Here is a 14014-nt window from a genome sequence, read left to right as displayed (position 1 = left end):
CCTGGACCCTAAATGAAAGCAGGTAAATAAATCTGCCGTGGTTAGGCGATGATTTTCTTGTGGTCGACGGAATAAGTCTGATGAACTGTTGTGGGTTGTTGTTGACATTGTTCGCTGCCAGCAATGAGTGGGTGCACTCACTCATATTATGATCAATCCTGACTTCAGAGCAAACAACATTTATAGTAACATGAGGAATGTAACACATGGCGGTAATTACCTGGCTGATACGTCGGTGAAATGCACAAAGGATGAGATGACGACACCAATTCGACCCTTGCCGCCCTGAGGACAAAAAAGAGGATGAGGAGGGGGAGATGGTCACTACAAATGCAGCACTTTACTCAGTTTAAAAAGGCCTTAAATAATTATTTTCTGAATTATCTTCCTAATAAACACACTATTGTCTGCAAAGGTTAGAACATTACTGGTTATTTCACGACACAAATCTGTATCCAGGGGCGTAATTTACATGAGAGACACAGGGGATATGTCCCCACACACTATTTTAGAAGGCTGTATTGGACCCCACCACCCTAAAGGTATGTAAGTTAGGGCACATTCACACAAGGATAGTGCGGGGGACTCCATTCGATAGGCCGGGGGATGCCGAAAAATGTCACACCTTCACTTGGTTTGGTTCACTTTCACACTGCACTTACTGAAGCGGACCAAACTGCCTGGACAACGTCACACAGTCACAAAAGCTGCATGTTTGGGGGTGGTATTGCCCGAAACAACCACTGACCAGTAAGAAAATAAGCATGAGGAAGAAGAAAACCCGGCTCATCGATTGGCCAGGACCGAAAACGGAAATCCATCCCCTTCAGCCGGCTTGGTCACCACAAAAAACACCACACACCAAAATGCAATACGCTCTACGTCACTTCCTCTCTTTGGTTCACTTCCTCTCTACGTTCCTCTCTTAGTCCATTTGCATTTCCCACTGTAAGCGAACCGCACCAGGGTTCACTTGCAAGTGAACCAAGACCCCAAGTTTTCAAGTGGACCAGGCTTCGCTCGTTTGGTCCGCACCAGAGCGTTCACACCACTCCAAACGAACCGAACTATCCATGGAAGCGGACCAGGGTTCATTTAAAGCGAACCAAATAGCGCCAGTGTGAATGTGTCCTTAGAGGTTGTTTGAGTTCAATGTCACAAATACTTAAAATACTTTTAGTTTTAACAAAAAAAAAAGGACAGCAGAAATTTGAGGTCGACCAATAGTGGATTTTTAATGGCTGATATACGTAATAACGATTGTTCGGAGCAGGAAAAAGCCAATAGCCAATTAATCAGTCGATAACACCAGCACCACCCAAAGGTGCTTTGGTCCGGTAGTGTAACTGGGTCGTCAGTACAGCGGGACAAAGGGACACAAAGCCTACACATTGGCGCTTAATCTGAAATTGCTTTAACTTGGCCCCAACTGTACGTTGGTGCACGTGAGTGCTCGGACAGTTCCAAGCACAGAATCAGCGTGTGGCACTGTATGGTATGGTTTCAGGAGGAGCTTCAGGAGGAAGTCACATTCTATATCTGCAGAAAAATGCAGGGATAATTGCTTTCTGAGAACATTGTATCTGATGAAAAACGAGATTGAAAGTTTGTTGCGCAATTCATTTCACACACACTGCTAGTGGCTTGCTGCTTAATTCTAGTGAAATGATACCAACCATGTTTATCTAAAGCACACATTACCTTGTGTTTGCATGTGGGGTAGTCAACGCAAAAGGCTTACGGCCGTACCCACATGACAAGTGGAGGTTATAGCTATCGGCCACTATCAGAGCCCCGAGCCACGTTACATCATAGTTTATATAAAGTCCTATCGACCTCAAGCGGAAATGTGGAATGCCAAAATAATTACAATATGTTAAATCTGGAGTCGCTGATAAATTATGCAAGCAAACTGAGACACAGACGCTTACCCTGCAGTGTATAACCACCACATGAAGGGCATCGGCGTTGAGCCAGCTCTCCATGGCTTTACAGATAGTGCAGATCTTATCCAGAGGTGGCGCGTGCATGTCCGGCCAGCCTGTATCTAGAGTCTGAAAACACATCACTCACTGTAAACAGACACATTAGCGCTCTATGATATCCAATACCAAAAAATATTATACTGTTAAGACACAGCTAATCAAAGAGGATAAACATTTTGCCATTAAAATCATTTGTATTTGTTTTTCATCCGGCTTAATAGCCTATTTTATATTCATTAAACATAAACTTACCTTGGGGTTCATTTTAGTGAGATCATGTCTCTTCTCTGACAGGTTGATAATCTAAAGAAAACATACAACAAACCCATGACTTTAAACATTGTCTCCAAGGCAACTGCTTTCTGCTTCAACACTGATCCTTACACTAGTGAAAAATAAACTACTGAGATCAATACTCTCATGTCAATATCCCACGAAAGCCCATCAGCCCTGACATCAATACTGTTTGTACTTTGACACCTCAGCTCATTTCACGGTCAGACAGCGAGCGGCCCACAGACAGGCACTGACCAGGTAATTATCTGCGTGCTTGGACTTGAGCATTCGTGTGACATCCTTCAGGTTGTGAGAGTAGATCTCCTCCGTGCACCCCCGGGGGAAGGACACAGCGATGATACGCTCTGTGATATATGTCAGGTCGAGTTCATACCCCTCCTCCATCTTGAATCTCAGGACTTCCTGTTATAAAAAAAACACACCAAAGCAGAGACACAGGTGACTCAGGCCCTTCAATAACCTCACATCATTCCCACATAAAGCGGGTGACTTTGCTCGAGTCAATATTTGACGGTCAAAGTCCTCAGCTTCAGACACTGTGTCCAAGTTTGCAACAGATATCTTTAGAGATTGACCTCAGCTCCAGATTGGATGACAGAGGGTGTCTTGTTTACACAGAAACGGTCAACAGCATGAGTCACAAACACTGTACTGGTTGAAGTGTCACAATATATCACGGGTTTTTTAACATGTGGGAGATGATTGCTGCTCATCTGTCCTCCAGAAACAGATTCAGTGCGGTGGTATCAAATGTTTAAACACCAGCAATCTAGTACCCAATGTCAGTCAGTCAGAGCAACAAAGACAAAGAAAAACTTTCAAAGAATTCCGGTTAGAACCAGTTGCTGTAAATCCCCGAGTGATGGCGTGTTCCTGTGACCTCATGGCCGTGCACTTCCTGCAGTGGTGGTCTGGAGAGAGCCTGCCTCACCCCACCACATCCACAGACACATCCCTTACTCTCTTATCTAGTCATCTCTGTATGCTCTGTGCCGGGTGTCAGCCGGAGAATAACAAAGTGGTGCCTGCGGCCGTTGCTGGTGCTGACACTATTAGTCGATTAATCAGTAAATCAAACAGTGTAATTGTTTTTTTATTGAGTAAAAATGCCAAATATGTTTGTTTCCATTTCAAGCTTATTGACTATGAGGATGTGCTGCTTCTTTCTGTTTTTCTTATGACTGTCAAATCAATAATTTCAGGTTTTTGACTGTGGGTCGGACAAAACCAGCTATTTAAAGTTGTCAATTAAGGTTTTACAAAATTAAGACTGACATTTTATGGAATAAAAAAACACATTTCTAAGAAGTATTTTTATTTTTATTATCCCTGACAAAACCTTATATATCGTTGGAGTGGTTTATAGATATTGTACATCAGATACAAAGAAAATGTATTGAATTACATATATAATACTGTATTTATCATTTACAATATATTATACCATAAACATGCTATACTCTTTGTTCTTTATATGACTGTCAAATTAATAATTTCTGGTTTTTGACTGTTGGTTGGACAAAACAAGCTATTTAAAGTTGGTATTTAGGGATTTAGAAAGTTAAGCCCGATATTTTTGACTATTACCTGACATTTTATGGAATAAAAAAAGCACTATTCTAGGAAGTATTTTTAATATTCTGTATTATATATATTTATTATTATTATTTTTATTACATTGGACTGCTTTGCAAATATTGCACACCAAACACACTGAAAATGTATTGTATTATATATATAATACTCAATTTATCATTTACAATATATTATACTATACTCATGCTGCACTCTTTGTTTTTTATATGATTTTCGAATTATTATTTCAGGTATTTGACTATTGGTCAGACAAAATAAGCTATTTAAAGTTGTCAATTAAGGGTTTAGGAAATTAAGACTGACATTTGTGACTATTATCTGACATTTTATGGAATACAAAAAGCACTATTTTAAGGAGTATTTTTAATATTCTATATTATATATATTTATTATTATCATTTTTATTACATTGTTGGACTGGTTTGCAAATATTGCACACAAAAGACACTAAAAGTGCATTGTATTATAAATATAATATTGTATTTATCATTCATAATATATTATACTATACTCATGCTATACTGTATTTTATTTTATTTTATTAGATGTTATATTGCTGTAGTACTATACTATATATATATGTCCATATTCATACAGAAAAAGCATTACTTGATCAAATAATCAAACAATATATTATTCTGGTGTATGCTGTTATAGTGGATGGTATTACAAACACTTTACTTTGTGGTTACTAATCACACAACTATGTCATTTCACCTGTGACAGTATTGCACTATGAGCTGAAGTACAGCACTGTAAGTACTATGTGCTGTTTGCCTTGTAGTTTTCCATTTAATTGCTCTTGTATATTTCCTATTTCTATTTATATTCTTTTTTATTCTTCTTTACTTTTCTCTTTTTATCCATATTTAATACTGTATTTTTGCAAACCACATTCTACCTTTGAGTGAGCTGGGGTTAAGCTGTAAGTCAATGACTTAAAAAAATAACTGATTTACACTCGTGTTTTATATCTGTCAGAGATAACTGATCAACAGAGCTTGATAAATGTTTCAGATTTCCCACAAACACACACTGTCCCGAACAGACACGCATTCCTGAAGCTGCCAAAGATACCATCATCCTTCTTGAATGACTCCAGTTGTTTGTTGTGAATAAACGATCCACAGTCAAGAATGTGTCCGTCAATTAAGTGCGCCATGACTGCAGGCTACAGGCCGACACTTTGAAGGGGGCCAGAGAGGGAGCCATAAAGCAGGGACAGTGTAGCCACGGCTTAAACCAACCCTCAGAGCGGAATGAAAGAGGCCATGTGTATGAAGAGGTCATCTCTTGGGGGAAACACGGCTGGGTTTTGTGATTGTGTGTGTGTGTGTGTGTGTGTGTGTTGGTGGAGGTTGTGGTGGTGGTGAGTAAAAGCTGGGTGGGGGGGAAGAGGTCCTCGGGCATTGTTGGAACTAATGGCAGGGTTAGTCTATTTCCCCTGAGACTCTGAGGAAAAACTGTTGACTAATGGGAAATTAATGAACAGGTCGGCGAGTACTTAGGCTCTGTGTATCTCCAGGGCACGGGCATGCAGACAAGGCTTTGTAATGTTTTGGGAGTGTCAAAGTACTGTGCTAACTAGAGATGAGAAGAAATCTAACCAACACTTGACCTCCATGTGACCCCGGAGTGTGAAAAACATTAATTAATTTGGTGTATAAAGACCTGTTTTAAAAGGATTTTTTTTGGACCAAGTCAACATTTATATGTGGGGCCCATGTAGTTAGTAAATGAGCTTAAAAAATGAGCCCTATATGGGACTGTCCTTGGGTTCCATAATGGCCCCATGCCAATCGCCACTTTGGGTGGGTTTACACAAGTGAGCCCCACAGGGGTTATGCTACAGCTACGTGGACACCAAGTGGGTATGGGCCAAAAATGGGCATCTTATCTTGGGCCAACTTGACTAAAACCACCCATGCGGGCAACTGGCATGGGGCTTTTATGGAACCCATGGACAATCCCATATAGGGCCCATATTTCAGATCATTTCCTACTCACATGGGCCCCACATATAAATGTTGGATGGGAAGTTTGACCTTTTGGGCATCTCGCAGAGAGTGAGATGAAAAGACACCACTGTGTGGCAAACATTGAGCTAATGTTGACGCCAGTAGCTGCTTAGCTTAGTAACTTATTTTGGACAGAGCCATGCTAGCTGTTGTTTCCAGTCCTTATGCTAAGCTAGGCTTCATATTCAACATACAGACGTGAGAGTGATATCAATCATCTCATCTAACTCTCGGCAAGACAGCAAGTAAGGTCAAAAAGTCAAACTATTAAAGGAGCAGTGCGTCGGATTTAGTGGCATCTAGCAGTGAGGACTGCAGATTAAAACCAGCTGAAACTTCTCCTGTGTGCTGACCCTAACTCCCGGTTAGAATTGCTTCAGTGTTTATTGTTCAGGAGGTTTTTAATGGATTATCTTCAAAGGTCTCTTCTCCAAAAACCAGTAAAGACACATACGACTCATACGACACTGTTCAGCTTGTTCCAGACGGGCCACTAGCCTAGCGCCTGCTAATGTGTGCTCATGTTTTTTTCTGATTACTTAACGATCCAGACATGCTGGAGGTTTCTAGCAGGAGCTGAATTATCCACAGAGGTCTCCTCCTCTCCAAAACAAATAAACCCGACGATTTACATTGGTATGAACACTACACAAAGCAGCTTCACATTAAAATCAGTGTTTTTCAGACACTGTTTGGCTCGTCATGAGGGGCCGCTGCAAAAACATGAATGGCCCTATTTAGAGCAAGTGTTTGGTTTGTCAGTTCTGGGCTACTGTAGAAACATGGCGACCCAAAGAGGTGGACTCTCTATGTAGATGTAAATGGCTCATTTTAAGGTAATGAAAACACAATGATTATACACTATAGAAAAGATATGTTTTGTTCCATTTCTGCTGATAAATGCCCCTAAATCCTACACACAGGGCCCTTAAATAGCTGATCGCATGACTAATTCAGTTACCTAACAAAAAAAGGTTTCAACCAATTTAAATAAAACTCATAAAGATGCACAAAAGTAGCCAAGATTCTAAAATAAATCAACTCGCAGCTTGGTTCTAATGAATCATTCATGCGCATCGCTGCAGTAACAAACATCCTTTTCCTACTAGACCTCTCACTTCTCCCACTCATCATTCAAGCTAACATGAGCAACTTGCCCCAGCACGCACTAAAGATAATTGGTCTTTAATTTGCACTGACTACTTTTGTTCCTGGTTTGAGGCACAGCATTAGCTCACAAAGGCAGAATAAGCAGTGCCAAGGAACTCAAATCCCGAGCCCACCCATGGGCACTGGGAGAGCGAGGCTGGTAGAGGAGCGGGGTAAGGCAGAGAGATTGGAGAAAATGGGTTGCCAGGTCTACTGCGAACAAGCTGCGACAGGTTTACTGAGGTCAGGATGTTGGGGGATTAGGGTGTGTCTGGCTCCCCCAGCACCAACCCCTGCAGGTAAGAGCTTGACTAGGCTGCGTGGGTGCTGTCAGCCACGTTCACACATGCATGACCATCACTTGGGACCGGCTCCAAATGCCTTTCTTTCAATTACCCACAGCAACGCTGAAAATAAATTAATCAAACATTCCATTTATGCGTAAAAGAAATGCGGCGAAGATGGAGTGGGGAGGCACATTAAAGCGCTGGGATGAAGCCTGTTTCTATTTCAGGAGCCACACCCTTCACCTGGCCCACGCTGTATGGAATCTTCCATTTTGTACGAGCAGGTGAACCAAGAGATGAAAGAAGACGGCATCATGTAATAGCACATAAACTGCAGAGAGAACTGTCTCAAAACCCAGACATCAGTTAGTCAGACCCTGAGGGTTAAATCACGGCCTCATCATGTGAACGCTGACCTCATAGTTGTTTTCATTTTTGAGTCCACTGTGGTGACAACAGTTGGCAAAAACTCTGCAGGCTTGTCTTTCCCAAATAATAAAGACTCTCCCGAGCCTGGGGTTGAGCCCCAGCAACTGAATCCATTTTCACAAAAGTTTGTTTGTATGTGATTAGGCTGGTTGCTACATGTACAGACTTCCCAACTGTGTTTTCCATTAGTGATTTCAGTGTGGCCATCATGGTGCAGATTGCTTTTACATATTTGTGCAAACCAGTAGAAGATTAAATAAAGTGGAGGGACTCTTTTTTTAAGGGTTAAACGAGGAAAGGAAAAAGCTGATTTAAGGTAAGGGAGGGCCAGATTCTCTTAAAGACAATGTTTTGGTTTTAAAATGTCAAAAAATAAAAAGAAATTCTTATTACAAGTTACTATAAACGCACACCAAATGTCCCAAAGACAAAAAGGGTTCAATTATATGAAGCAAAAGCATTAAATTTTATATTAGAGAAGCTGCAACCACCAAACTTTTGTCTAGTTTTACCACATAAATCTACTGAATCAATTCATCTAATTTTAAAAAGATAGGTTGCAAATTAGTAAGAGATGCAAAGTGTTTTAAATAATTTCAAAAAATAAGAATAAAACTGTCCATAAACATAATGCCTGCACACATATGAAAGCAATCAGGGCATTCCTCCCCCCATTCACACTCTGAAATCAAACTCAATTGCTTCTGTTGGCTCCAGCTCCTGCTTTATGATTGACATGTTGTGGCAACGGCCTCCATTTTGTGACAGCTTAAATATTTTTATAGGTCCATTAAACTGAAATTACGTTTCTGAAATGAAAAATGGGTGCAGTGATATTACTCACTGGTAGGAGAAATTAAAAAAAAAAAAGAGAGAGAGAGAGCACCTAACCTCAAGTAAACACAAACTCTCTCTGCTGCAGACGGCAGCGCTGCTCAGTCGGAGGCTGAATTCAAAGTGGGGTGATAAAACTCATCCAACCCAGCATGTAGGAGCTGGCTCTGTTTTGCACCTATGGAAAAAGAGGGATGCATACATTACACTGCTGTCTCTTTTGGGAGAGTCGGGACAGATTAATGATCTCCTAAGTTGTTTGTCTGCAAATCTGACTAACAACTTAAGTGCCATAAATGCTTCAGGAAGTTTGGCTGCCTGCGGGGGGACTGCTGGATGGAAAAGTGTTTTACTTTAGAGGTTCAGTGTGTAGGATTTAGGGGGATAAGAGCATTATCATCTGAAAATAAAAATCATTGTGTTTTCGTTACCTTACAATGACCCGTTCACATCTACATAGGTAGCGGATCCTCATCCATGGAGATCTCCGGGGCGTCGGTGGCTTAGTGGTAGAGCAGACGCCCCATGTGCAAGGCTGTTGCCGCAGCGGCCTGGGTTCGACTCCAGCCTGTGGCCCTTTGCTGCATGTCACTCCCTCTCTCTCTCCCCCTTTCACGCTTGTCTGTCCTATCCATTAAAGGCTAAAAATGCCCCAAAAAATATCTTAAAAAAAAAAAAAAAATCTATGACGATCTCCATGTTGCACCGCCATGTTCCTACAGTAGCCCAGATCGGACGAACCAAACACTGGCTCTAGAGAGGGATATTTGTGCTCTCAGCTCAGCCACCGAAGTTAGCAGGCCCCCCCCCCCCCCCCCCCCCCAATGAAAGCATCAGAACAACACTGATTTTTTTTTAATGTGAAACTGCTTTTTTCAGTGTTTTTACAAGTTTAAAGTTAAAGGTCAGCAGACATTAGCAGGTGCTGACCTGGCGGCCCGTCTCCGTTCAACACTGACTTGTAACTTGAAACTGCTGTATTCTGTATTTCTACCAGAATACAGTAGAAAAGCCAAAAATGACGTGTGCCAAAAAATATTTGACCATTTCTACCCTCAGGCTCCCACCTCACTATCTGCATCGCCAATTTTCCTTCTCCAACGTGTTCGTAAGCGTGGGTCAAAGTTTCTCCCATCAAGTCTGTCTTTATGAATTACAACTTTTACATGGGAAGTGGCGCACGCCTCTTTTAGGCCTTGTTTTTGCGTACGCTATAGCCCCTTTTACACTGCCAGATTTTCCGCGAATGTTGGGCCATTTTGCCAGCAAGCTGCGAGCGTTTATACACACAGAGCCGGATTGGTGAGTTGATCTGAGGTGCCCAATTTTCCTCCGCGTAGGGTAGTCATATTGGTGGAACCCTTTTAGTTTAAACAGACCGAGGCGCCCTTCCGCAACGGGAGGGGCTGTTGATGACTTGTGGGAGGAGCTGTTGATGACGCCGCACATGCAACAAACTGGCGGTGGATAAACAGGAAACAGCTGATAGCAGGAATTAGCGAGCAGCTTTTAGCAAGAGGGAAACGCAAACCTGACAGACACTGTAAAGATGAGCAACTGGGGAGACAAGGAATTGCGCGCCCTCCTTGCCTTCGCAAACGAAGAGGCCATTAACCGTCAGATGACTGGGACGGTGAAGAACGGGCCTACTTATGAGAGAATCGCTGAAGGACTGACCAGCTGCAGCTTCCCTCCCACGTCACTGTTTACGTTACAGGCTGAGCTACACGTTTTGTTACTTGCTCACGCCCCCCATTGCCCCGAAAAAGGCACATCCCTGCACTCCCTGATTTTGTTTTTATACTGCCAATGCTGAAAAAAGGCTGATTGGGCTTTCCTGCAAATTTGCACAACTCCTATCTAAAAAGGGCTTATGTTTAAAAATGAGACCCCAGGTCCGCTTGCTTTTAAGAGGTAGAAACTTCTGCGGCTAATTCAGCTCCCGCTAAGAACAATCTGAACATCTGGAGCTCAAGTTATCAAAGGAAAAAAGGTGAGCACACATTAGCAGGTGCTGGGCTAGCAGCCTGTCTCCGACGAACATTGATTTGTAACTTGAAACTGCTTTATTCAGTGTTTTAACCAGTTTGAATCACCAGGTCAGTTTGTTTCCAAAGACGAGGCGACCTCTACGGATAATTCGCTCCTGGTAAAAACAGCTGAACAGCTGGATTTTAAGTTGTCAGAGACAAGCATTGAGCACACATTAGCAGATGCTGGGCTAGCGGCCTGTCTCCCACATGCCAAACAGCGCCAAAGAAACACTAATTTGAAACATGAAGTGCTTTATTCTGTGTTTTTACTGGTTTTAATCATGACTCCATTCCTTTTGGAGAGGGGAAAAAAGCCTCCTGAACAATGGACACTGAAGGAATTCTAACCAGGAGAAGTTTTAGCTGACTTCATTCTGCTCAATGCCACAAAATCACCCTAAATTTTACACACTGCTCCTTTAATGCAGCTATTTTTTTCCCCCTATTAGCTTCATTTCTGTACACATAAATAGAACTATTCATGCCTGTTTGCCACTCTATCAGATGACAGAGTTCTACGACCAGAACAGATCTGTTTCTTGCCGTTGTCCTCTGGCTGTAGCCCCCAGCTGGTATTTAGCATTCACATCTAATAGCCACCTAATAACCCTGATACCATCAGCTTCACTGTTCCAAACCGCCTTGTATTTATACTTGGCACGAGCGCACGCCTCATACTGCGGGATAACTTGTCCACAGTGACATAACAGGCTGGTTGAAGGGCCCAGAGAGGGACAAGGCCACAGTTTGTTCTGGCCTTTTCCTGTCAGGAGCTCTATATGTTTACGCTGTGGCTTTGACACCCATTCACTGCTGAAGAACTGAAATAAACAAAACCATGAGAACTACTGAGAAAAAAAAGCAATGGGAGGGGGAGCTGGATATTTTTAGTAAGTTTATTTAGCAACCCTGGAACTCTAACGTGTGTTTGTCCCACGTTTTCACAAGATATGTTGAAGGGAATAAAAATGACAGCCCTGAGCAAATCTGTGCACCCTTAAGGCTCCTAAAGTACTCCCTAATTACCGTTTTCTATCCCAAGGTCATAGTGGAATGCGTTCCAAAATGGATTAGGCTACGTTCCCACTCTTGCTCCCTCATTCCCTCCATCTCTCCTTTTCTTTCCCTTCTTTCTTGCCGTTCTTTCCCCTTTATTGCCTCCATTCTCCTCCCTTCTCCAGGTCTCCTTCTCTCCCTTTAATGGCTTACACATGTCAGCCAAGTGGCCGTGGCACTGCTGTGACAAAGTGAAATGGCCCAGTGCTCCGTCCCATGCTGTTCCTCCCAGGGTTAGATCACAGTGTTCTGCTTACAGTACACAAAACCTCAGCCCCGTGCCAACCAGTCCACCTGTCCAAACCACACTACCAGGATCCCCACTCATCTGTCGCCCTGCCAGCTCTTTGTAATTACCGCCTGACACTTTGCTTTTCTCACACACATTTCTTTCGCCTTGCAAAGGCAAGATATTGTTCATACGACTCTGACCTCAAAATAGAACCACCGACAAAAGCTATAATTGCCAGTTCAAAAATGTTTCTCCTGTCTCGCTGGGTCTGTAATTAAACCTAATCTTGAAAGAGTTGACCCTGCAAAATGTTCAGAGCAACGTGCATGGTTTATGTTGCGTGAAAGAAAGGTGCACAAGAGGGTGTAAATGCAGGTGTGTGTGTCTAATTTCCAAGCTGATATTCAGGTGAAGAGAGGGCTGTAGCTGTTGTGATGTAAGGACGCTTGTACATGTCATCAACAATGGCTGCCTGAGAAGCATAGCCCAAGGGCCACAAATACCACGCAGCAGCTGTAGCTCAAAGAAGAAGGAAAAAAAGAGCCCTCTGATTGTCTCCATCATTTATCCACCGTCTGAGGAGTCCAATCAGTCAACAAAGAGTTTCTTCTCTCTATAGACTACTGGGTACAAGTCTTCCACAAGAATGGCCCCATATGTTTCACATTATAAAAAGGTCTCCAGTACACCAAGAGCCCACAGCAGCGAGGAACCCCAAATTATAGCCATTGCAAACACACAATTCATTGAGGAAGACATTTAAAAGCTAAAAAGATCCAAAGAGTTCAAGCCAAGCTTTAGGGAGTTCAGTTCAAAAGCTCTAAATAATACTCTTTCACATTGAGAAGAAAAGGAAAAAATCACAAGATCAGTGCTGGGGCAGTTTGAATGAGTCCCTTCTCTGTTTTCAGAGTGCTGCTGGAGGAGCTGGAGCACAAACACACACACACTCTCACACACACACCCCTGGTTTTAGTAGGACTCAGAGCCAAAGTAAATACAGAGAGCAGTGCCCTGTTTTGCACTTTGAATAAATGGGCAAACTCAATGAAACGTGACTGAGCAAAGAGCTAAAGAGAAGGGGAGAAGGGCACTACAGTGTGTGGAGGTCTAATCCTGCTTTTAAGCACTGACCTACCCAACTTTAAAAAAAGAAAAACAACTTCACAAACTCTCCCTGCAAATGATTGACTGTGGAAAAGTTCACACACCGTGCCTTACCTTTTCAAACTGAAAGCGAGCACTTTGCTTCTCCTTTTTCCCTCCTCCTCTGTGTCCCTTTGTCAGTCAGAGCTGCAGACAGAAGAAGGAGTTCGGGCTCAAGTCCTGATCAAAGAAGCCCTCAGCCCGTCATACAGGCTTAGTGCAGGCTGAGAGGCTCATTTCCCTCTGCTGGAATGTGCTCTCAGCTGGACCCGGGTTTCTCCTCTCCTCTCCTCTCCTCTCCTCTCCTCTCCTCTCCCCGGCCTTTTCTGTAGCTGTCGGTGATAAAATGGAAGCCTTTTGCTCGGTTCCTCAACTGCTGCTGTTTGCTGCTCAGCTCGGCTCGGCCCCCCCAGCACACACACACACACACACACACACACACACATACACACACACACTTCCTCCAGTCCGGGCCGCCGCTGCAGCCGCCACAAGTCCTGGCATGGGATAGTCCTCCCACTGCGCCGCTAAGGCTGTCTCCCTTGTTCCCTCCCCCTTCCAGTCTACCTCCCCTCCGTACGGCCCTCCTCCCTCCGCCTGTCTCCATTTGTTCTCACCCTCACCCCTCACACGCAGACGGGGACTTCCTCCAGCCACCCCCCTGCAGGACCCCCACAGAACTCCTCACATGTAGGCTGCAGTGGTGGCAATAATCTCATCTTTTTGTTGTATAGTCCATTATATTATACTATTTAATCATCTAGTATAGAAGTAGCCTATAATGCATACCACTGGTAGCACAAACGCACTATCATACAGTTCACTGCATGAGCAAAAATTAATGCAATATGTGAAAAGTCACTGCTTTATTACTATTATGTTTATGCAAGGGCCGCATCTATGTAATGAAGGGCCCGGGGGCCCTCTGCCAGACAATTTTGAGCATCTCACA

General features: G+C 43.1%; 1 protein-coding gene across 2 annotated transcripts in view; it reads right to left on the bottom strand.

Moving 5' to 3' along the window:
* The window catches only part of LOC117271940 (tensin-3-like), a 42907-nt gene extending 29393 nt beyond the window's left edge, over positions 1 to 13514 (bottom strand). For both annotated transcript variants that reach the window (XM_033650504.2, XM_033650505.2), the window contains exons 1-5: positions 13138 to 13514; positions 2517 to 2684; positions 2238 to 2288; positions 1932 to 2054; positions 221 to 285 (exon numbers count right to left, since the gene is read on the bottom strand). In XM_033650504.2, the coding sequence (XP_033506395.2) occupies positions 221 to 285; positions 1932 to 2054; positions 2238 to 2288; positions 2517 to 2666 (389 nt within the window). In that variant the 5' untranslated portion in view covers positions 2667 to 2684; positions 13138 to 13514. The remainder of the gene's footprint in view (positions 1 to 220; positions 286 to 1931; positions 2055 to 2237; positions 2289 to 2516; positions 2685 to 13137) is intronic.
* Between the last annotated feature and the right edge of the window lie 500 nt (positions 13515 to 14014).

Source organism: Epinephelus lanceolatus, chromosome 12 (genome assembly GCF_041903045.1).
Source record: "Epinephelus lanceolatus isolate andai-2023 chromosome 12, ASM4190304v1, whole genome shotgun sequence".
NCBI lineage: Eukaryota > Metazoa > Chordata > Actinopteri > Perciformes > Serranidae > Epinephelus > Epinephelus lanceolatus.
The sequence above is the reverse complement of the archived record's forward strand: the minus strand, read 5'-3'. Positions and strand labels throughout refer to the sequence as shown.